The sequence below is a fragment of the Molothrus aeneus genome, chromosome 13, assembly GCF_037042795.1.
Source record: "Molothrus aeneus isolate 106 chromosome 13, BPBGC_Maene_1.0, whole genome shotgun sequence".
NCBI classification, from domain to species: Eukaryota; Metazoa; Chordata; class Aves; order Passeriformes; family Icteridae; genus Molothrus; species Molothrus aeneus.
The window spans coordinates 3,167,402-3,189,399 of NC_089658.1; the positions used below are offsets into that span (position 1 = coordinate 3,167,402).

General features: G+C 55.9%; 3 protein-coding genes across 3 annotated transcripts; 2 read left to right on the forward strand and 1 right to left on the reverse strand.

The window, feature by feature from the left end:
• The first annotated feature begins 1,985 nt into the window (after nucleotides 1–1,985).
• LOC136562296 (lysyl oxidase homolog 1-like) lies at nucleotides 1,986–2,679 on the forward strand. The gene is made up of 2 exons (XM_066559039.1): nucleotides 1,986–2,525; nucleotides 2,674–2,679. The coding sequence occupies exons 1-2, from the start codon at nucleotides 1,986–1,988 to the stop codon at nucleotides 2,677–2,679; spliced, it is 546 nt and encodes a 181-aa protein (XP_066415136.1).
• Nucleotides 2,680–2,715: 36 nt separating this feature from the next.
• Nucleotides 2,716–14,910, forward strand: LOC136562256 (protein-lysine 6-oxidase-like). The gene is made up of 7 exons (XM_066558976.1): nucleotides 2,716–3,099; nucleotides 7,622–7,730; nucleotides 9,688–9,825; nucleotides 11,061–11,217; nucleotides 12,261–12,356; nucleotides 13,796–13,911; nucleotides 14,787–14,910. Exons 1-7 carry the CDS (start codon nucleotides 2,724–2,726, stop codon nucleotides 14,791–14,793), a joined length of 999 nt encoding a protein of 332 aa, XP_066415073.1. The 5' UTR covers nucleotides 2,716–2,723; the 3' UTR covers nucleotides 14,794–14,910.
• A 692-nt stretch (nucleotides 14,911–15,602) lies between these two features.
• Nucleotides 15,603–21,846, reverse strand: LOC136562255 (zona pellucida sperm-binding protein 3-like). The gene is made up of 9 exons (XM_066558975.1): nucleotides 21,319–21,846; nucleotides 19,717–19,835; nucleotides 18,659–18,762; nucleotides 17,933–18,110; nucleotides 16,866–16,986; nucleotides 16,671–16,762; nucleotides 16,428–16,543; nucleotides 16,019–16,102; nucleotides 15,603–15,852 (listed from the first exon to the last, which is right to left on the reverse strand). The coding sequence occupies exons 1-9, from the start codon at nucleotides 21,703–21,705 to the stop codon at nucleotides 15,743–15,745; spliced, it is 1,311 nt and encodes a 436-aa protein (XP_066415072.1). The 5' UTR covers nucleotides 21,706–21,846; the 3' UTR covers nucleotides 15,603–15,742.
• Between the last annotated feature and the right edge of the window lie 152 nt (nucleotides 21,847–21,998).

Genomic DNA, 21,998 nt, shown 5'->3' on the forward strand with positions numbered 1-21,998 from the left:
TAGGGATTTGACACTGGGGATTTGGGAATCCTCTCCACCCCCTGGATCTGGGAATTTCTCCTGCCCCGGTGCTGGGATCAGAACCTTCCGGAGCCCCAGAACCTTCTGGAACGTGTGGAATTCCCGCTGGGAATGTCGGGACGGAGGCGATTCCCCAATTCCAGCCGGGAGTTTGGGATTCCCCGGTCCCGCTATCCCGAGAAATCCCGATCCCAAAAATTCCCGGGTTTTCCCGGGATTGGCTGCTCCAGCGCGGGCTGCTGGCGCCCCCTGGCGGCGGCGACACCGCCCGTGACACTGGCGGGGTTCGGGATTTGGGATTTGGGATCCGGGATTTGGGATCCAGCGCTCGGAATATGGGATTTGGGATTTGGGGATTTGGGATCCGGGATTTGGGATCCAAGGTTCGGGGTTTGGGTTTGGGGATCCAGGATTTGGGATACAAGATTTGGGGTTTGGGATCTGGAATCCAGGATTTGGGATCGGGGATTTTGGATCTGAGATTTGGGATCTGGGGTTTGGGATCCGGGATTTGGGGTTTGGGATCCAGGATTTGGGATACAAGATTTGGGGTTTAGGATCTGGAATCCAGGATTTGGGATCAGGGGTTTGGGGATTGGGATTTGAGAATTGCGTATTTGGGATCCGGGATTTTGGGTTTGGGATTTGGGAATTGTCCCAGAGTTCCATCCCGCCCTGCTCCATCAACTCCAGGATTCCTAGAGAAAAACCCTGGAATTTTTGGGGGATCCAGAGGGGATTGGGGTCCCACCAACCACGGGGTTTGGGGATTCCCTCCTCGAATCCCATTTTTTATTCAACATCCCCAAAAAAATAAGAATGAGTTTCCAGCCAAATTCCTGTTTAATTCCAGGCGTTCTCTGCCATAATTCAGGATTTAATATCCAGGGAGAAAACTCCAAGTGGCCCCGAAGAGGCAAAATTTGGGAGAAAATCCCATTTTTGGGCAGGGTTATCCTTGGGGAAGGGGCTTTTCTCGGGAAAATCGGGAAGTGGTGGGAATTGGGCGGGAAAAGGGATCCTTGAAGGGTTCAAAAAGCGGGGAAAAGGGAAATTCCACTTTTTTAATCCCAGCTGGATGCAATTCCCGCCCTCTCCCGGAGGGTAGGACCCGCTCTGGAGGCGCTTCCCGGGACTGAATCCCGAGGAATTCCACCCAAAATTCACTCCGGGAATCACTCCGCGATTCAAAAAGTGGGGAAAAGTGAAAATTCCAAGTTTTTTTTTCCGCCTGGATGCACTTCCGGAGTGCGGGAACCGCTCTGGGAGCGAAGCCTTGGAGCGAATCCCGCGAATTCCAGCAGAATTCCTCCTGGAGGAGGAGGAGGGAGAGGGAGAGGGAGAGGGAGGAAGGCTCGGAAAAGGGGGGGAAGGAAAAAGAGGAGGAAAAGGGAGAGGAGGAGGAGAAGGACGAGGACGAGGAAGGCTTGGGAAAAGAGGAGAAGGAGGAGAAGGAAAAAGAGGAGGGAGACGAGGGAGAGGGAGGAAGGTTTGGAAAAGGAGAAGGAGGAGGAGGGACAGGAGGAGGGGGAAAAAGAGGAGGAGGAGGCGGGGTCGGAGGAGGAGGAGAAGGGAGGAAGGCTTGGAAAAGGAGGAGAAGGAAAAGGAGGAGAAGGAGGAGGAGGAGGAAAAAGAGGAGGAGGAGAAGGAAAAGGAGGAGGAGGAGAGGAGAAGGAAGTGGAGGGAGGAAGGCTTGCAAAAGGAGGAGAAGGAAAAAGAGGAGAAAGAGAAGGAGAAGGAGAAGGAGAAGGAAGAAAAGGAGAGGAAAAAAAGGAAAAAGAGGAGGAGAAGGAAAAAGAGGAGGAGGGAGAGGAGGAGGAGGAGGAGGAGGCGCTGCCGGCCCCGCGCTCCCGGCGCGCTCCGAGCGGGACGGGCCCGAGCGGCGCTGCCCGGCCGGCGGTGCCAGCGGCGGTGCCAGCGGCGGTGCCAGCGGCGGTGCAGCCGCACGGGGCCATCCGGCGGCGATGGCGGCGGGGCTGTGGCGGCGCGGGGCGCTCTGGGCCGCGCTGCTGCTGCTGGCGGCGGCGCAGGAGCCGTGGCGGCAGCTGATCCAGTGGGAGAACAACGGGCGGCTCTACAGCCTGCTCAACAGCGGCGCCGAGTTCGTGCCCGCCGGGCAGGAGCGGCCCCCGGGCAGCCGCCTGTGGCTGGCGGGCACCGCGGGGACAGCGGGGACAGCGGGGACGGCCGGCAGCGTCCGCCGCCAGGCGCCCGCCTCGGGGACAGTGCGGGGACAAGCGCGACATCCCTTCGGGTTCGGCCAGGTGCCGCCCAACTGGCGGGACGGAGCGCTGGGCGACGGCGGCGCGGCGGGACAGCGGCGACAAGCGGCGCGCGGGCGGCAGGCGACAGCCTCGGGGGTGGCCGTGTCGTCGTTCGCCTTCGCCTCGGCGGGACAGCCGCCCTTTGTCGCCGCGGGGGTGGCGGGACAGCCGCCCTTTGTCGCCGCGGGGGTGGCACCGCACGGGGAGCGCCCCGAGGGTGTCCCCGCGTCGCGGAGCGCGGTGGCGGCGGGGACAGGGATGGGGACAGGGATGGGAACGGGGATGGGGACACCTATGGGGACAGGGATGGGAACCCCTATGGGGACGCCTATGGGGACAGGGATGGGGACAGGGATGGGAACCCCTATGGGGACAGGGATGGGGACAGGGATAGGGACAGGGATGGGGACCCCTATGGGGACAGGGATGGGAACCCCTATGGGGACGCCTATGGGGACAGGGATGGGGACAGGGACGGGGGCGGCGTTCCCGCTGCAGCCCCGCGCGCTTCCCGAGGATTTCGGGGAGGAGCCGCAGCCCTACGGAGCGGCGGGAGTGCCGCTGGATCGCCGCTACTCCCACAGCCTTTACCACGACGGCGGCCCCGAGGCGCAAACCGGGATGGGATCCATGGAAAATCTGGGATTTGGGGCGCAGTTCCCGCCCCACGAGGCGCAGCCGCCGTTCCGGGCGCCCGAATCCTTTGGGGTCGCTCATCCCGAGCCCTTCATTCCCGAAATTCCTCAGGCCGTGCCCGACAGCCAAGCCCGGCTCAGCGTGGGCAGCGTCTACAGGCCCAGCTTTGGGGCCAGAGGTGAGTTTGGGGTTTCCTTGGGGTTCCCTTGGGATGGGCAGAATTCCCGGGACTCGCCACAGGGAGTTTGGGAATGATGGGAACGGGGAGGGCAGGAGCAGGGCCCGCTCGGGGGGCTGGCCCGTATCCAGGCTCATCCCATAATTTTGGGATGAGGTTGTGTCCCAGGGCACCCCAAATTTGAGGGATGAGGTTGGGCTGTGTTCCAGGTAATCCCAAATTTGTGGGATGGGGCTGTGCCATTTTCCTGGTCATCCCATAATTTTGGGATAAGGCTGTGCTGTGTCCCAGGGCATCCCAAATTTGTGGGATGGGGTTGTGCTGTGTCCTAGGGCATTCCTGGGGCCTGTCCCAGGTAACTCCGTGCTGGATCCCATTTTTCCATGGGATATTTGGGATAGGACAGGGCTGGATCCTGGTTATCCCTGGGATGTTTGGGATGGGATGGGGCTGGATCCCGGTTATCCATGGGGTGTTTATCCCAGTTATCCATGGGATATTTGGGTTTTCCATGGGATGGGAAGGTCTGGATCCTGTGGATCCCATGGTTATCCCTGGGGTATTTGGAATGGGACAAGGCTGGATCCTGGTTATCCATGGGGTGTTTATCCCATTTTTCCATGGGATATTTGGGATGGGACAGGGCTGGATCCTGGTTATCCCAGCCAGGACACGCTCCATTCCCAGATTTTTGGGAATGACAGACGGATCCGTGCTCCTGTCACTCCAGGGTCACTCAGGGGTTGCTCCCTCCCCATCCCGATAAAATCCCATGGATTTGGGCTGAGCTTTCCAAGAGTTTTCGAGCCCTCGGAGCCACTCCCAACCCATCCCTCGGGAATCCCATCCCAGCCTGACCCCGTGCCCTGCCCAGTCCCATCCCAGTTTTCTGGGAAAAGCCATCCCAGAGGATTTGGGGTGGTGGGAAGGGCCCAGCCCTGCCCTATACAAACAGAGGGGGGAATGCTGCAGGAAAAACTCGGGAATGGGGATTTTTGAGATTGCAGAGAAGCTGGGAATGGGGCATGAGGGGTGGATGATGGGAGGGATTTGGGAACACATTCAGGGAATGCCAGAATTCCCAAGGCTCTGGAGGGACACTCAAGGACAGCTGCCCTGCTGATGACCTGGCAAAAATTCCAGCCAAATTCCCTGGGAAGGATTCCAGCCAAATTCCCCGTTGGCAGCGTCCATGTCCTTCCAGGATCCCGCGAGTGGCTCCGCCAGGGAATTCTGGACACCCAAATTCCCGGAGCTTCCCCCTTTTCTTGGAGAAATTTCACGGGAATCCAGCTGATCCCCTCAAATTCCGGGTCACTCGTGGTGTTTTGGGAATGTTGTCACCTCCCTGTCACCTCCCGGGGATCCTAATTGGAGCAAACGATGGCTGGCGCCGGATCCGGTGTTAATTGTTAATTATTAATTATTAATGATTAATTCCTCGGCCAAAGCTCCTCGGGAGCCTCCTAATCCCGGCCGGATCCGCCAGGAATGTTCGGCATTGCCGGCCCCCGGCCGGGGTTAATGAAGGAAGGAATCCGATCCCGCTGGTTCCAGCGGGGAATTCTCGGGGTTCCTGGGGGACTGGGGGCCTGGGGAAATCTGGGAACAGGGGCTGGGAAAATTCCAGGCCTGATCCAGAGGTGGGAGGGACGGGAGCAGCTCCAGGGGGTGGGGAAGGGAAAGGGATCCAGACTCCAAAAGTTTTCCCCACCCAGATCCCAAACCCGATTCCATTTCAAGGGGGTTTCTTCATCCTGATCCCATCTCCAGGGATTCCTCATCCTGATCCCAACCCTGACCCCATCTCCAAAATCTTCCTGACCCCAATCCCAACACAGATCCCATCTCCAGGGGTTTCCTCATCCCAATCCCCACCTGGATCCCATCTCCGGGAGCTTCCTGATCTCCAGTCCCATCTCCAGGGGTTCTCTCACCCTGATCCCAACCCAAATCCCATCTCCAAAATTTCCTGGCCCCAATCCCCGCCCAAATCCCACTTCCTGGAGTTCCACACCCCAATCCTGATCCTGATCCCATCTCCAGGGGGTCCTCATCCCGATTCCAACCCTGATCCCATCCCCAGTGCTTTCCCAACCCCAATCCCATCTCCAGGAGGGTTTTTCCCCCTGACCCCATGGATTGGGTCCCCAGGGTTGGATTTGGAAGGAAAGAGGGATTTGGGAATTCCATGGGATGCTGCGGATTTGGGTTCCACCAAGTGGGAGTTTGGTGTCAGCCCCGGATGGGCCGGGAAGTGTCAGAATTCCCAGGAAAGTCTCCCTTTAGTGGGGTCAAATTTGGGATTGGGGTGGTTCTGGGGGCTGGGAATCCCGGGATTCTGTGGGGATGGAGGAGGGATTGGGATTGGGATTGGGATTGATAGGATTGGGATGGGATGGGATGAGATTGGAATTGAGATTGGGATGGGATTGGGATTGCTGGGATGGGATTGGGACTGTGAATGGAATTGGAATTAGGATTGAGAATGGGATTGGGATGGGATTGATGGGATGGGAAGCTGGAATCCCCTTGGTCTCTCCGGCCGTCCCCGTTTCCACTCCTTCCATTCCCAGCCTCCCCTGCTCCCACTTTTCCATGGGATTCTCCCTGTGGGATTTTCCCGCTGATCCCGTACACCTGCACAAACAGGGACCATGATCCCGATTTTCCCCAGGAATGGACGGAATTCTCCTCTGGCAGCTCCCGGGATTGCTGAGGGGCCGGGTGGGAAAACCGAAAACCTTTTCCCAATGGGATTGTCCCGATCTGGGGGCCGATTTTCCCTGGATTTTTGGGAAGCCTCAGCAAAAGCCCCCGGAATTTGGGGTGGGATGGGGACAATTCCAGAGGTGGGGATCCCGATATCCCATGAATTCCAGAGGTTTGACCCCAAGAAGGAGGAGTGAGATCCTATAAAAACAACGGGGCCATCGCAGGGCAGAATCCAGCGGGAAAGGGGAAAATCCAAATCCCATAAAACTCCCCGTTGGTCCCGGAGTCGGATTTCTCTCCAGAGCTTCCAAGAATTCCTTGGAATAAACAACAGCAGGGAGAGAAAAAAATTCTGAAAGGATGAAAAACTTTTCCTTGGCTGGCCCAGGGTGGTTTTCCATGGAGTTTTTTTGTTAGGAATTTTTTTAAGGGATGGGGGAGAAGTTTTTTCCGAGCTCTCCCCGTTGTTTTTGGGTCCCCCCGGGAATTACATCAGCGGGAATGGGGCAGGAAATGAGCTCCAAAGGAATGACGTGATCCCTCCTGGGAAGGCAGGCCCAGAAACAAGGAGGCATTGTTCTCCTTTCCAGGGAAAAACAGGGGAAAATGGGTGAAATGGGGAAAAATGGGGAAAACTGGGGAAAAACAGAGAAAAGTGGGGGGAAAACTGGGGAAAATGGGTGAAAATGGGGAAAAATGTGGAAAAAAATGGGGGGAAATGGGGGAAAACTGGGGAAAACAGGGAAAATGGGGGAAAGAGGGACAAAGGGGAAAACCAGGGCAAAATGGGGAAAACCAGAGGAAAATGGGGAAAAATGGGGATAAAAGGGGGAAAACAGTGATAAAATAGGGAGAAACAGAGAATAACAGGGAAAAAGGGGAAAAATGGGGTAAAAGAGGAAAAAAAACAGGAAAATGGGGGAAAATGAGAGAGAACGCTAAAAAACAAGGAAAAATGGGGAAAACTGGGGGAAAAATGGGGGAAAATTGGGGGAAATGGGGAAAACCAGGGAAAACATGACCCCAGTCCCTGTCCACAGGGATGTCCTCATGGTCATTCCCAGATCCCCAATGTGCCCAGGCCTTGCAGTGCTGTGTCCCCAATCCCAGGGGATGTCCCTGTGGTCCCTCAGGTCCCCAGATCTGATCCTGGGTGTCCCCAATCCCTGTCCCCAATGATGAACCCATTTTCCCAGCAGGTGTCCCGGATCTGATCCCAGATCCCAAATGTCAGGGCCTCCAGGAGCTGCGTCCCCTGGGGATGTCACCAGTCCCTGTCCCCCAGTTCCTGTTCCCAATCCTTGTCCCCAGTCCTTGATCCCAATCCCAATCCCGTTTTCCGGCAGATCTCCCAGACCTGGTCCTGGATTTCCCCCATCCCTGTTCCCAAACCCATTCCCATTTCCCAGCAGGTCTCCCTGATCTGATCCTCAATGTCCCCAATCCCTGTCCCCAGTCCCTGTTCCCAATCCCGATCTTGTTTTCCAGCATGTCTCAGATCTGATCCCAGATTTCCCCAATCCCTGTTCCCAATCCCTGTTCCCAATCCCGATCTTGTTTTCCAGCATGTCTCAGATCTGATCCCAGATTTCCCCAATCCCTGTTCCCAATCCCAATCCTGTTTCCCATCAGGTCTCAGATCTGATCCCAGATTTCCCCAATCCCAGATTTCCCCAGTCTTGATCCTGTTTCCTGACAGGTCTCCCGGACCTGGTCCCAGATGTCCCCAGTCCCTGTCCCCAGTCCCTGTTCCCCAATCACTGTCCCCAATCCCAGATTTCCCTAATCCCGATCCCGTTTCCCGCAGGTCTCCCGGACCTGGTCCCGGACCCCAATTACGTTCAGGCCTCCACGTACGTGCAGAGAGCTCACCTGTACTCACTGCGCTGCGCCGCCGAGGAGCGCTGCCTGGCCAGGTGCGACACACGGACACACGGACACACGGACACAGGGACACACGGACACACCGACACACGGACACAGGGACACAGGGACACACCGACACACGGACACACTGACACACGGACACACGGACACACGGACACAGGGACACAGGGACACACGGACACACCAACACACCGACACACGGACACACGGACACACGGACACACCGACACACCGACACACGGACACACCGACACACCGACACACGGACACACGGACACACGGACACACTGACACACGGACACACTGACACACGGACACACTGACACACGGACACAGGGACACAGGGACACACGGACACACCAACACACCGACACACGGACACACCAACACACCAACACACCAACACACGGACACACGGACACACGGACACACCGACACACTGACACACGGACACACGGACACACGGACACACCGACACACGGACACACCGACACACGGACACACTGACACACCGACACACGGACACACCGACACACGGACACATGGACACACAGACACATGGACACACCGGCACACGGACATGCGGACACACCGACACACCGACACACCGACACCGGACACACAGACACTGGGGACACAGGACGTGGGAAACGGGAATACAGGGGGGATGGGAATATGGGATATGGGACATGGGGTATGGGATATGGGATATGGGATATGGGACCTGGGATATAGGATGCGGGATATGGGATATGGGATATGGAACATGGGATACGGAATATGGGTACGGGACACAGGGGGAGACAGGAGAGACAGGATACGGGACATGGGATATGGGATATGGGATACGGGATATGGGATATGGGATACAGGATACAGGACATGGGATACAGGATACGGGATATGGGATACGGGATATGGGATATGGGATATGGGATACACAATACAGGATATGGGACACGGGATATGAGATATGGGATATGGGATACAGGATATGGCACATGGGATACGGGATATGGGATATGGGATACACGATACAGGATATGGGACACGGGATACGGGATATGGGATATGGGATACAGGATATGGGACATGGGATATGGGAATGGGAGGGATGGGATCCCGGGAATGCGGGATGGGATTCTGAGAATGGGAGAGAAAGGATTCCCGAGATGCCAGAAAGGATTCTGGGAATGGCAGAGGGAGGATTCCCAGGAATGGGAGAGAAAGGATTCCCAGGAATGGGAGCGCTCTGGGGTTGGGGGATATGGGGAGAAAAGGGGGGAAGGAGGGGGGTGAAGGGGGGCTGGGGTGAGCGGGAAATGGGGAAACTTTGGGAAGGAAGGGATGGGGCGAGATGGGGGTGAAGGGAGGGGAGAGAGGGTCCTGGGATGAGGGAGAGATTGGGGACAGAGGGAATCCTGGGATGAGGGGGAGAGGGGGATACCCCGGGGGAGAGAGGGTGAGGCTGGGGATGGAGAAGGGGGAGGTGCTGATGAGGGAGAGGGAGGAGGAGGGACGGGGAAAATGGGAAAAAGGGGGAAAAGGGAAGAGGGAAGTGAAGGGTGGAGGGGAGGGAAGGGGAAAAGAAAAAGGGGAAAAAAGGGGTAAGAAAAAAGGGGGGAAAGGGAAAAAAAAGGGGGAAGAAAAAGGGGAAAAACAGAAGGGAAAAAGGGAATGGAAAAGGGAAAAGAGAAAAGGGAAAAGGGAGAAAGGAAGGGAAGAGAAGGCAAAGGAAAGGAAAAGATAAAGGAAAAGGAAAAGGAAAAGGAAAAGGAAAAGGAAAAGGAAAAGGAAAAGGAAAAGGAAAAGGAAAAGGAAAAGGAAAAGGAAAAGGAAAAGGCACTGGGAAGAAGCCCAGAATTTCCTCCCTTTATCCCTTCCTTTCCACGGGAGGGCATTCCCTGCAGAAAGGGGAATTCCCCCTGAAGGGAGGGGCCAGGGCAGTGCCAGCAGTGCCACCACTGTCCCTGTCCCCGTCCCCAGCACGGCGTACGCGGCCGAGGCCACCGACTACGACGTGCGGGTGCTGCTGCGCTTCCCGCAGCGCGTCAAGAACCAGGGCACGGCCGACTTCCTGCCCAGCCAGCCCCGCCACCGCTGGCAGTGGCACAGCTGCCACCAGTGAGTGTCCCCAGCTGTCCCCAGCACCCAGCACAGTGGCAGCTCCAGGGCCTTTGGTGGCGTTTCCCCATTGGGTGGCTTCGTTTTGGGGTCTCCCTTCAGCTCTTTGTCCCCAGTGCCACCATTCATGGTGGTGGCAGTGGCACAGCTGCCACCACTGAGTGTCCCCAGGGCTCCCCAGCCTGTCCCCACGGTGTCCCCATGGTGTCCCCAGGCACTACCACAGCACAGTGGAGTTCAGCCACTACGACCCTGGATGTCACCTGGTTGTCCCCTACTGTCCCCCTATTATCCCCTGAGTGTCCCCTCACTGTCCCCCTGATTATTTCATTGCTTGTCCCCTGACTGTCCCCTGATTGTCCCCTGATTGTCCCAATTGTCCTCTGAATGTCCCCAACCTGTCCCCATGGTGTCCCCACGTCCCCAGGCACTACCACAGCATGGCGGAGTTCAGCCACTATGACCTGCTGGATGTCCCCTGATTGTCCCCTGATTGTCCCCAGATATTCCTTTGGTTGTCCCTGCCTCTCCCCATGACTGTCCCCTCACTGTCCCCATGATTGCCCCATTGCCCTGATTGTCCTCTGAATGTCCCCACAGTGTCCCCCTGGTGTCCCCAGGCACTACCACAGCATGGCAGAGTTCAGCCACTATGACCTGCTGGATGTCCCCTGACTGTCCCCAGAGTGTCCCTTGATTATTCCTCTGAATGTCCCCTGGGTGCCCCCACTGTCCCCTGAGTGTCCCCTTGAATGTCCCCTGAATGTCCCCCCCCCAATTTATCCCATAGCTTGTCCCCTGACTGTCTCCTGATTGTCCCCCTAGGTGTCCCCACTGTCCCCTGACTGTCCCCAGAGTGTCCCCAAAGTGTCCCCTGAGTGTCCGCAGCCTGTTCCCATGGTGTCCCCACGGTGCCCCCACAGTGTCCCCATGGTGTCCCCATGTCCCCAGGCACTACCACAGCATGGCGGAGTTCAGTCACTATGGCTTGCTGGATGTCCCCCTTGTGTCCCCGTGGTGTGCCCATGGTGTCCCCAGCCTGTCCCCAAAGTGTCCCCGTGGTGTGCCCATGGTGTCCCCAGCCTGTCCCCACGGTGTCCCCACGGTGTCCCCAGGCACTACCACAGCATGGCGGAGTTCAGTCACTATGGCTTGCTGGATGTCCCCCTGGTGTCCCCCTGGTGTCCCCAGCCTGTCCTCACGGTGTCCCCACGGTGTCCCCCTGGTGTCCCCAGGCACTACCACAGCATGGCGGAGTTCAGCCACTATGACCTGCTGGATGTCACCTCGGGCCGCCGGGTGGCCGAGGGACACAAGGCCAGCTTCTGCCTGGAGGACACCACCTGCGACTTCGGCCACCTCAAGCGCTACGCCTGCACCGCCCACACCCAGGTGACACCAGGGGACGATGGCCTTTGGCACCTCTGTCACTTTCGGTCCCTTTTCGTCCCTTTCATCTCCTGGTTTTCTCCCTTTTTTGGCCCTTTTGTCCCTTTCGGTCCCTTTTGTCCCCATTTGTGGCACTGGGCCTGCACTGCCCACACCCAGGTGACACCGCGGGGACAGCACCCTTTGTCACTTCTGTCACTTTTTGCACCTTTTGTCCCTTTTTTGTCCCATTTTCTCCATTTTTTTGTCCCTTTTGGTCCCTTTTGGTCCCTTTTGTCCCCATTTGTGGCACTGTGCCTGCACCGCCCAGACCCAGGTGACACTGAGAGGACAAAGGGGTTCCCTTCTCCCCCATTTTTCCCCATTTTTCCCCCTTTTTCCCCATTTTTAACCTTTTTTCTCCTTTTTTTTTTCCATTCTCCCCCCTTTTTTCCCATTTTTCCCCCTTTTTCCCCATTTTCCCAATTTCCCCATTTCTCACCCCATTTCCCCCTGTGCAGGGGCTCAGCCCAGGCTGTTACAACACCCAAGGGTTCCCTTTTCTCCCTCATTTTCCCCATTTCCCCCCCATTTTTCATCTTTTTTCTCCCTTTTTTTTTCATTTTTCCATTTTTCTCCCTTTTCCCCCCATTTTTGCCCAATTTCCCCATTTCTCACCCCGTTTCCCCCCCAGGGGCTCAGCCCAGACTGTTACAATACCTACAGGGTCCCTTTCCCACCCATTTTTCCCCTCCATTTCCTAATTTTTTCAACAATTTTCTCCCTTTTTACATTTTTTCCTAATTTTTCCCTTTTTCCCCATTTCTCCCCATTTTTTGCCCAATTTCTTTATTTCTCACCCCATTTTCCCCCTGCAGGGGCTCAGCCTGGGCTGTTGCGACACCCGAGGGTTCCCTTTTCTCCCTCATTTTTCCCCATTTTTTCCCCATTTTTTCCCCCATTTTTTCACCTTTTTTCTCCCTTTTTTTTTCATTTTCCCATTTTTTCTCCCTTCCCACCCATTTTTGCCCAATTTCCCCATTTCTCACCCCATTTTCCCCCTGCAGGGGCTCAGCCCAGGCTGTTACGACACCTACAACGCCGACATCGACTGCCAGTGGATCGACATCACCGACGTCCCCCCGGGGAACTACATCCTCAAGGTTGGGGACATCTGGGGACATCTGGGGACATTTTGGGCTGGAAAATCCCAATTCCAGCCCAGATCGGGTTTTTCCCACTCCTGGTAGTTTTTTCTAGGGTGATTTTCCTGCCTTTTTTCCCTTTCCCTCTTGATTTTTTTTGGGATTTTTTGTTTATTTTTTGCCCCCCCCCCCCCCCCCCGATTTTCCTTTTCATTTTTGGGGATATTTTCTTTATTTTCTGATGGTTTTTTCCCTGATTTCCCCTTCCCTATTGATTTTTTGGGGTTTTTTTCACCCTGATTTTCCCATTTCCCTCTCTTTTTTCCCCTCTGTTTATTTTGCCTGTTCCTGGTTTATTTTTTGAGTTTTCCCCCCCAAATTTCCCATTTCCTTATTGATTTTTTGGGGATTTTTTGGTTTGGTTTGGTTTGGTTTGGTTTTTTTGGGTTTGTTTGTTTGTTTGTTTGTTTGTTTTGCCCTGATTTTCCCATTTCCTTCTTGATTTTGGGGAATTTTTTTGTTTGTTTTTTGGGGGCTTCCTCCCTTTGATTTTCCCTTTTCCCTTTTCATTTTTGGGATTTTTTGTTTATTTTCTGAGGGGTTTTTCCCCCTGATTTCCCTTTCCCTCTCGATTTTTTGGGATTTTTCCCTTCTCTTTTCCCTCTTTTGGGATTTTTCCCTGTGATTTCCCCTTTTCCCTTTTCATTTTTGTGATTTTTTTTTGTTTATTTTTTATGGGTTTTTCCCCCCTTATTTTACCTTTTCCCTGTTTATTCTTTGGATTTTTCTCCCTGATTTTTCCATTTCCCTGTTGGTTTTTGATATTTTTTCCCTTCTTTTTTTCCTGTTTATTTTTTGGTTTTTTTTTCCTCTGATTTTCTCATTTCCCTGGTTATTTTTACGATTTTTCCCCCTCCAATTTTCCCATTTCCCTGGTTATTTTGGGGATCTTTTCCTTTCTTTTTTCCTGTTTATTTTTTGGTTTTTTTCCCTTATTTTCCCATGTCCTTGGTTATTTTTAGGATTCCCTTCCCCCTGATTTTCCCATTTCTCTGGTTATTTTGGGATTTTCCCCCCTGTTTATTTTTCCTGTTTATTTTTTGGGATTTTCCCCCTATTTTCCCATTTCCCTGGTACTTTGGGGGATTTTCCCCCCTTCCCTTTTTCCTGGTTATATTTGGGATATTTTCTCCCCTGATTTTCCCATTTCCCTGGTTATTGTGGGGATTTTTTTCTTTCCTTTTCTCTGTTTTGGGATTTTTCTTTTGTAGTTTCCTTTTCCCTGTTATTTTTGGGATTTTTTCCCCTTCCCTTTCCCTATTTTGGGATATCCCCTAATTCTCCTTTTCCCTTTTGGGATTTCTTTCCCTTTCCCCCATTCCCGCTCGATTTTCCCTGTTTTTTTTTTTCCCTGCTGATTTCTGGGATCCTTTTCCCGGATTTTTTCCCCATCCCAGGTCCAGGTCAATCCCAAATATTTGGTGCTGGAGTCGGATTTCACCAACAACGTCGTGCGCTGCCACATCCACTACACCGGGCGCTTCGTGTCCGCCTCCAACTGCCGCATTTCCCAGTAAGGAATTCCTGAGCCCAAATAAAAACCATCCCAAAAAAACCCCCAAAAAGCCGAGCCCAAAAAAACCCAAATCAAAAAAACCACGATCCCAAAAAATGCCCATCCCAAAAAGCCCCAATCCCAAAAAAAAACAATTCAAAAAAACCCCATCCCAAAAAAACCCCCAATTTCAAAAACAACTCCATCCCAAAAAACCCCATTCCAAAAATCCCCACCCAAAAAACCCTCATCCAAAAAAACCCATCCCAAAAAATCCTCATCCCAAAAAAAAAATCCCAATTCCAAAAAAAACCCATTGCAAAACAAAAAAAATCCCAAAAGCTCCATGAGCCAAATAAAGCCCCATCCCAAAAAACTCCATCCCAAAAAAAACCCCAATCCCAAAAAACACCAATCCCAAAAAAAATCCATCCCAAAAAACACTGATCTCAAAAAAACCCTGACCCCAGAAAACCCTGATCCCAAAAATCCTCCATCCCAAACAAACCCAAATCACCAAAAAACTCCTATCCAAAAAAAATCCCAATCCCAAAAAATTCCATTCCCAAAAAAATCCCCATTTTTGGGGGATGGGGATTTTTTTTTCATTGGGGATCTTTTGGGATGGGTTTTTTTTTGGAATTGGGATTTTGCTCCTTTTCTTTGGAATTTGGGGTTTCAATTGGGAATTTCCTACTTTCCCATGGAATTTTATGGGATTTGCCCATTTGGGGTTGTTTTTTTCCCCTTTCCCATGGAATTTTCTGGGATTTGGGTTAGGAATTAGGATTTTCCTCCTCCCCCATGGAATTTTATGGGATTTGCCCATTTGGGGTCGGGTTTTTTCCTACTTCCCCATGGAATTTTCTGGGATTTTCCCATTTTCCCTGCAGATCCTGACAGCAGCAGAACCCCAGGAGCATCACCCATCCCCTTTCCTGGGAAGTTCCCGAGGTGGCTCCGCTGCGTTCCCAAAGTTCCCCCTTTTCCCAATAAAAAGCGGGGAAGCCACAAGAACTCTTGGGAATCGTTTTTATCCCGAATTTTCCCGGCATTCCCAGGGGAATTCAAGGCTGGAATCAAAGCAGGGACCCCCAAAATGCTCCATAAAATCCTCGTGATCCTACAAATCCTTGGGAATTTCTGGGAATGTCCCCAAGTGGGGGAAAGAAAGAGTTCTGGGAATTTTGGGGAGGGAAATCCCATAAATTTTTTTAGGGATTTTTTTCTCTTTTCCTGCTGGAGAGAGCAGAAGTTGGGATTTGGGAATTTTGGGCTGGGAATGGGGTTGGGAATGGAGACAGTGGGAATGGGAATGGGGACACTTGGATTGGGGACATTGGGATTGGGGACACTGGGAATGGGATTGGGGACATTGGGAGTGGGGACACTGGATTGAGGACATTGGGATGGGAATGGGGACTTTGGGAATGGGAATGGGGACATTGGGAATGGGGACAGTGAGATTGAATGGGGACATTGGAAAGAGGGACACTGGGACTGGGGACAACCAGGATTGGGGACACTGGAATTGAGAACAATGGGATTTGGGACACTGGGACTGGGGACACTGGGATGGGAATGGGGACACTGGGATGGGAATGGGGACCCTGGGACAGAACTGGTCACTCTCCCCACCCCATTCCCGGGATTCCCTCCCAGAGTGACCCCTCGGACACCGCGGGTTGTGGGATTTATCGGGATTTCCATCAGTCCTTGTGGGATTTATTGGGAATTCTGTTGGTCCTTGTGGGATTTATCAAGACTTCCATCAGTCCTTGTGGGATTGCTTGGGATTTCCATCGGTCCTTGTGGGATTTATCGGGATTTCCGTCGGTCATTCCGGGGTTCATGGGGAATTCCGGCGCCTGAGGCCGATGGCCAGCGCGGCTCCAGCCACGGCCACGCCGGCCACCGCACAGGCCAGCGCTGTCCCCAGGGCCAGCGGTGCCACCGCGCCTGCCAAGGGACACCGAGTGACACGGAGGGCAGCGGGGATTGTCACCGGGTGCCACCCGGTGTTACCGGTGTCACCCAGTGTCACCCAGTGTCATTGGTGTCACCTGGTGCACCCAGTGTAACCCGGTGTCACCCAGTGTCACCCAGTGTCACCTCAGGGACTCACCCTGGTGGCCCTCAGGGCTCTGGCCACGCTGGGCACTTGAGAGCAGCACGGGACCGATGACAACATCAGCTTCGGAGGTGGCACCTGGGGACAAGGGACAGTGAGGGACAGTGAGAAGGGATCATCCCCTCTCCACAGTCCCCATGTCCCCCTGTCCCCATGTCCCGCTGCCCCCCTGTCTCCATGTCCCTCTGTCCCCATGTCCCACTGTCCCCCCGTCCCACTGTCCCCATGTCCCCCTGTCCCCCTGTCTCCATGTCCCTCTGTCCCCAAGTACCCATGTCCCCATGTCCCACTGTCCCCATGTCCCCCTGTCCCCATGCCCCCATGTCCCTGGTATCCCCAGTGTTCCCATGTCCCCACGCTGTCCCCATGCTGTCCCCACGCTGTCCCCACACTGTCCCCTCACCGTCCCCGTCGTGTCTCCGGTAGCGGTGGCCGTTCCAGGGCTCCGCCGGCCTCCGGCCGCAGTTGCCCAGCTCGCAGCAGCTGCAGATGTCCCTTGTCCCCTCCACGGGCGCCCAGCTGCAACAGGGAGGTGACACCGTCAGCCGATGCCACCATGGAGGCGCCACCACGGAGGTGCCACCAGGGAGGTGCCACCATGGAGGCGCCACCAGGGAGGTGACACTAGAGAGGTGACACTACTCACGTGTTGCGCGCCTTGCTGAAGGAGCAGGCCTTGTTCAGCGCGTCCGGGCTCTGCTCGGCCGGTGTCACCTTCAGGTGACACGTGATGTAGATCTGTGCCAGAGGACACTGCTGGGGACACCGCGCGGCCACCGGGGTGGCGCTGGGGACAGCGGGGTGTCCCCGGGGTGTCCCCAGGGTGTCCCCAGGGCCTTACCAGGCTGCGGGGGTCGCCGGCGAAGCGGAAGGCGTCGATCTGGAAGCGCAGCACGTCCTGCCGCGGCCGGGGGGTGACAAAGGCCGAGCTGGTGGCATCAGAGCGCCCGTCCACCAGGCAGCTGTGGGGACAGCGGGGTCACACCCCGGGGACAGCGGAGTCACACCATGGGGACAGCGGGGTCACAGCCCGGGGACAGCGGGGACACAGCCCTGGTTGGCACTGCAGCGTCCCCAAGTGTCCCCACATCAGCTGGGGAAGTGACGAGTGCTCAGCACCTCCTAGAGCTGAAAATGTCCCCAAAATGTCCCCAGCTCTCTCATTGAAGTCACCACCCCTTGTGTGTCCCCCAGACCCCAAATTGTCCCCAAAAGTCCCCAAACTCACCCATTGAAGGAGATGATGGAGCAGTGGGGAGGGACGAGGTGTCACTACCCCGACTGTGTCCCTGACCCCAAAGTGTCCCCAGCTGTTCCCAACCCACCCATTGAAGTCAGTGATGGTGCAGTGAGGTGTCACCACCCCCGACCCTGTCCCTCACCCCAAATTGTCCCCAAATGTCCCCAAATTATCCCCGAACATCCCCAGACGTCCCCAAATGTCCCCAGCGCACTCATTGAAGTCGATGATGGCGTAGTGGGACGAGGAGAGCTCACCACGTCCCTGGGTGTCCCCCAGACCCCAAAGTGGCCCCAAATGTCCCCAAACATCCCCAGATGTCCTGAAACCATCCCCAGATGTCCCCAGGTGTCCCTGGCGCACCCGTTGAAGTCGATGATGGCGTAGCAGGGCAGGATGAGCTGCCACCTTCCCCATAACCCCTAAGCGTCCCCTGATGTCCCCAAACCATCCCCAAATGTCCCCAGTTGTCCCCAGACGTCATCAAATGTCCCCAGCGCACCTGTTGAAGTTGATGATGGTGCCGTGGGACAAGGAGAGCTCATCACCCCCTGAGTGTCCCCCAGACCCCAAAGTGTCCCCAGATGTCCCCAAATGTCCCCAAACCATCCCCAGGTGTCCCCAGGTGTCCCCAGGTGTCCCCAGGTGTCCCCGGCAGCCCGGCGCACCCGTTGAAGTCAATGATGGCGTAGTGGGGCTCGGTGCCCGCGCCGGGGCCCAGCGTGGCCACGCAGGAGTCGATGAAGAGCCGCAGGGGGACGTGGCTGTGGGCGCCCACCTCGGCCTGGATGTTCAGCACGTCCCCCAGGCGGAACGCCGAGAGATCCCGCTCCGAGCTCCAGTCCTCTGGAAAACCCCACGGGATCAACCCCAAACTGAGCCCAAAATGAGAAATGGGATGGGAAAGGGGGAGTCCCGGGAGATCCCGCTCTGATTTCCAGTCCTATGGAGAACCCCATGGGAAAAGGGATGGGAAAGGGGGAATCCCAGGAAATCCTGTTTAGAGCTCCAGTCCTCTGGAAAACCCAATGGGATCAACCCCAAAGCGATCCCAAAGTGGGAAAGGGGTGGAAAAGGGGGAATCCCGAGAAATCCCACTTGGAGCTCCAGTCCTCTGGAAAACCCAATGGGAAAAGGGATGGGAAAGGGGGAACCCCGAGAAATCCTGCTCCGAGCTCCAGTCCTCTGGAAAACCCAACGGGATCAACCCCAAACCCCAAAAGGGGAAAAGGGGTGGGAAAGGGATGGAAAAGGGGGAAAAGGGGATGGAGAAATGGGGAAATGGGATGGAGAAATGGGGGAAAGGTTGGGAAAAGTGGGGATGGAGAAGGGAGAAAAGAGATGGAAAAGGGATGAGAAAGGAGGGGAAGTGTGGGAAGGCCCCGATCCCGCACCGTTCATGAGGCGCAGGGAGAACAGGAGCTTCTCCTGGGAGGCCAGAGCGGAGTTGAAGGGAGACCAGGTGGGACGGATGGAGCCGCTGGAGACGTTATCCCGCCTGGAAAAGGGAATGGGGTCAGGAATGGGATCAGGATGGGGACACTGGGATGGAATGGGGACACTGGGAATGGGGACGCTGGAGACGCTACCCCGCCTGGAAAAGGGAGTGGGATCGGGAATGGGGTCACTGGGATGGAACGGGGACACTGGGAATTGGGAAACTGGGAAAGGACACTGGGACAAGAATGGGGACATTGGGAAGGAAATGGAGAAATTGGAAATGGGGACACTGGGAATGAGGAGCCATGGGTGACGTTATCCCACCTGGAAAAGGGAATGGGATCAGGATGGGGACACTGGGATGGGAATGAAGCACTGGCAATGGGAATGGGGATGCTGGGAATGGGGAAATTGGGAATGGGGACACTGGGAATGGGGAGCCGCTGGTGACGTTATCCCACCTGGAAAAGGGAATTGGAATTGTGATATGGGAATGGGACATTGGGAATGGGGACAGTGGGTGGGAATCGGGACCCCAGAATGGGAATGGGAATGCCAGGAATGCAGGATGGGATCTGGGAGTCCCAGGAATGTGGGATGGGATGCTGGGGACACTGGGAACGGAGCTTGGACACCAAGATAGGAATGGGGACAATGGGAATGGGAATGGGGACGCTGGGACAGGAATGGGGACACTGGGAATGGGGACCCATGATGTTATCCCACCTGGAAAAGGGAATTGGAAATGGGAATGGGGACACTGGGAATCTGGGATGGGATCCCTGGATGGGAATGGGATTCCTGGGAATGCTGGGATGGGATCCCAGAATGGGAATGGGATTCCTAGGAATGCCAGGAAGGGATTCCAGGATGGGATTCCTGGGAATGTTGGGAACACAGGATGGGATCCCAGGATGGGAATGGGATTCCTGGGAATGCTGGGAAGGGATCCCAGGATGGGAATGGGATTCCCGGGAATGCCGGGAGCGCGGGAGGGGATGGGGACGGGCACCTGGGGTAGTGGCACTCGATGGGGATGACGGCCGGGTCGCTGCGCACGATGGCCGGGTTGCTGCCGGGGCTGGGATCGTAGCTCAGGAGCGTCCGGTAAATCAGGGAATCCGGAGTGACCTGGGAATGAACACCGGGAATTCCAGGGGGAAAGGGTTCCTCAATCCCGAGTGAGCAGGAAGTGGAAGGAATGAGGGAATCTGGGAATAAACACTGGGAATTCTGTGGGAAAAGCGTTCCTCAATCCAGAGTGAATGGGAAGTGGAAGAAATCAGGGAATCTGGGGTGATCTGGGAATGAAAACCAGGAATTCAGTGGGAAAAGGGAAGGCAGAAAATGCAGGAATTGAAAGAAATGAGGGAATCCAGAGTGATCTGGGAATAAAAACTGGGAATTTGGGGAAAAAGGGGTTCCTCAATCCTGAGTGAGTGGGAATTGGAAGGAATGAGGAAATCTGGGGTGACCTGGGAATGAAAACCGGGAATTCTGTGGGAAAAGGGAACCCAGAAAATGAGGGAATTGAAAGAAATGAGGGAATCTGGGAATAAAACCCAGGAATCCCATGGGTCTCCAATCAGGGGTGTCAGCAGGGTGAGTGGGAATTCCAAGGAATTGGGGAATTCGGGGTGATTTGAGAATAAAAGTGGGGAATTCTGTGGGAGAGGCCGCTCCTCATCCCAGCAGCACCACTGGGCTGACTGGGAATGCTGGGAGAATTCATGGAAATGGTGGAAAAGGGATGGAAAAGGGGGGAAATGGGGTGGAAGAGAGGGAAAAGGGATGGGAAACCACAGTTTCCACGGAGTTGAATTAAACCTGAGGGAAAAGAGGCTTTTCCCAGAGGAATGGGAAAAGCTGCGGGAAAACCGCTCAAATTCCCAGGAAATCACGGCTCCTCCTTCCCCTGGAATGATCCCGGATCCAGCCCCTGGATCTCCGTGAAACCGGGAACAGGCGCGGCCCCGGAGCCGCTCCCGGTGGGAATCCCGGGATGGGAACGGGACTCACCTGGATCTCCCCCGACACCTCCGGATCTCCTGGAGCCTCTCCCGGGTGGAATCCCAGGATCGGGGCGGGATCCCGGGATCGGGACAAGGACTCGGGAATCCGCACGATCCCGGGAGCCGCTCCCGGTGGGAATTCCGGGATCCCGACAGGACTCACCCGGATCTCTCCCGACACCGCGGGAGCCGCTCCAGGTGGGAATCCCGGGATACGAGCAGAATCCCGGGATGGGAACGGGACTCACCTGGATCCTCCCTAAATCTGGGATTTGCACGGACCCAGGAGCTACTCCCGGTGGGAATCCCGGGATGGGAACGGGACTCACCTGGATCTCCCCCGACACCCCGGGATCTCCTGGAGCCTCTCCCGGGCGGGATCCCGGGATCGGGACAGGACTTACCTGGATCTCCCTAAAAACCTGGGATCCGGACAACCCCGGGAGCCGCTCCCGGTGGGAATCCCGGGATAGGAGCGGAATCCCGGGATGGGAACGGGACTCACCTGGATTTCCCTTAAATCTGGGATCCGGACAACCCCGGGAGCCGCTCCCGGTGGGAATATTCCGGTTGGGAGTGCCGGGATGAGAGGCGGGACTCACCTGGACGGTGCTGCCGCACTCGTGCAGGCCGGCGCTGAAGGTGACGGTTTTCTGGGATGGATCCAGGCGGGAATGTTTGCAGGCGGCGGGGCCCAGGCTGAGCTCGGCGGCGCTGACCAAGCGGCCGTTCCCGAACAGGTCCCGGTGCACGATCACCACCAGCTGCGCCTCCTGGCACTGCACTTCCACCGGCACCTGCGCCCGGGAGCCCCACCGGGAATGGGAACCGGAATGGGAATGGGAATGGGGCTGCTCGTCCCCCCAGCCCCAGGCATTGGGATTGGGGTTGGGATTGGGATCGCTCCATGCCGGCTGCCAGGGCGGAGGCGCCGAGGCCGCGGGGGCCGCGCAGAGCAGCGCCAGGAGGAGGCGGATTTGGGAGCGCATCCCGGAAAATGCCCGCGATTCCCGGTTCGGAGCCCCAGCCCGGGTTTATATCCCGCTGGGAACGAGCCCAGCTCCCCCCCTTTGGAATTCCAAGGGCGCCCCTGAGCGCGCCCCCGTCATTTCCGAGGTGCGAGGGGTCGGGATGAGCGTTCCCGGAGGATTTTTGGGAATTGTTTATCCCGGCAGGAGCCGCGGAGCCGCGGGCACAGGGAATTGTTTGGGCTCCGCGCTGATAAGGAGCGAGCAGAGGCTCCGCTTTTCCCGGGATCCCGAATTCCAGGGATAACCCCAGA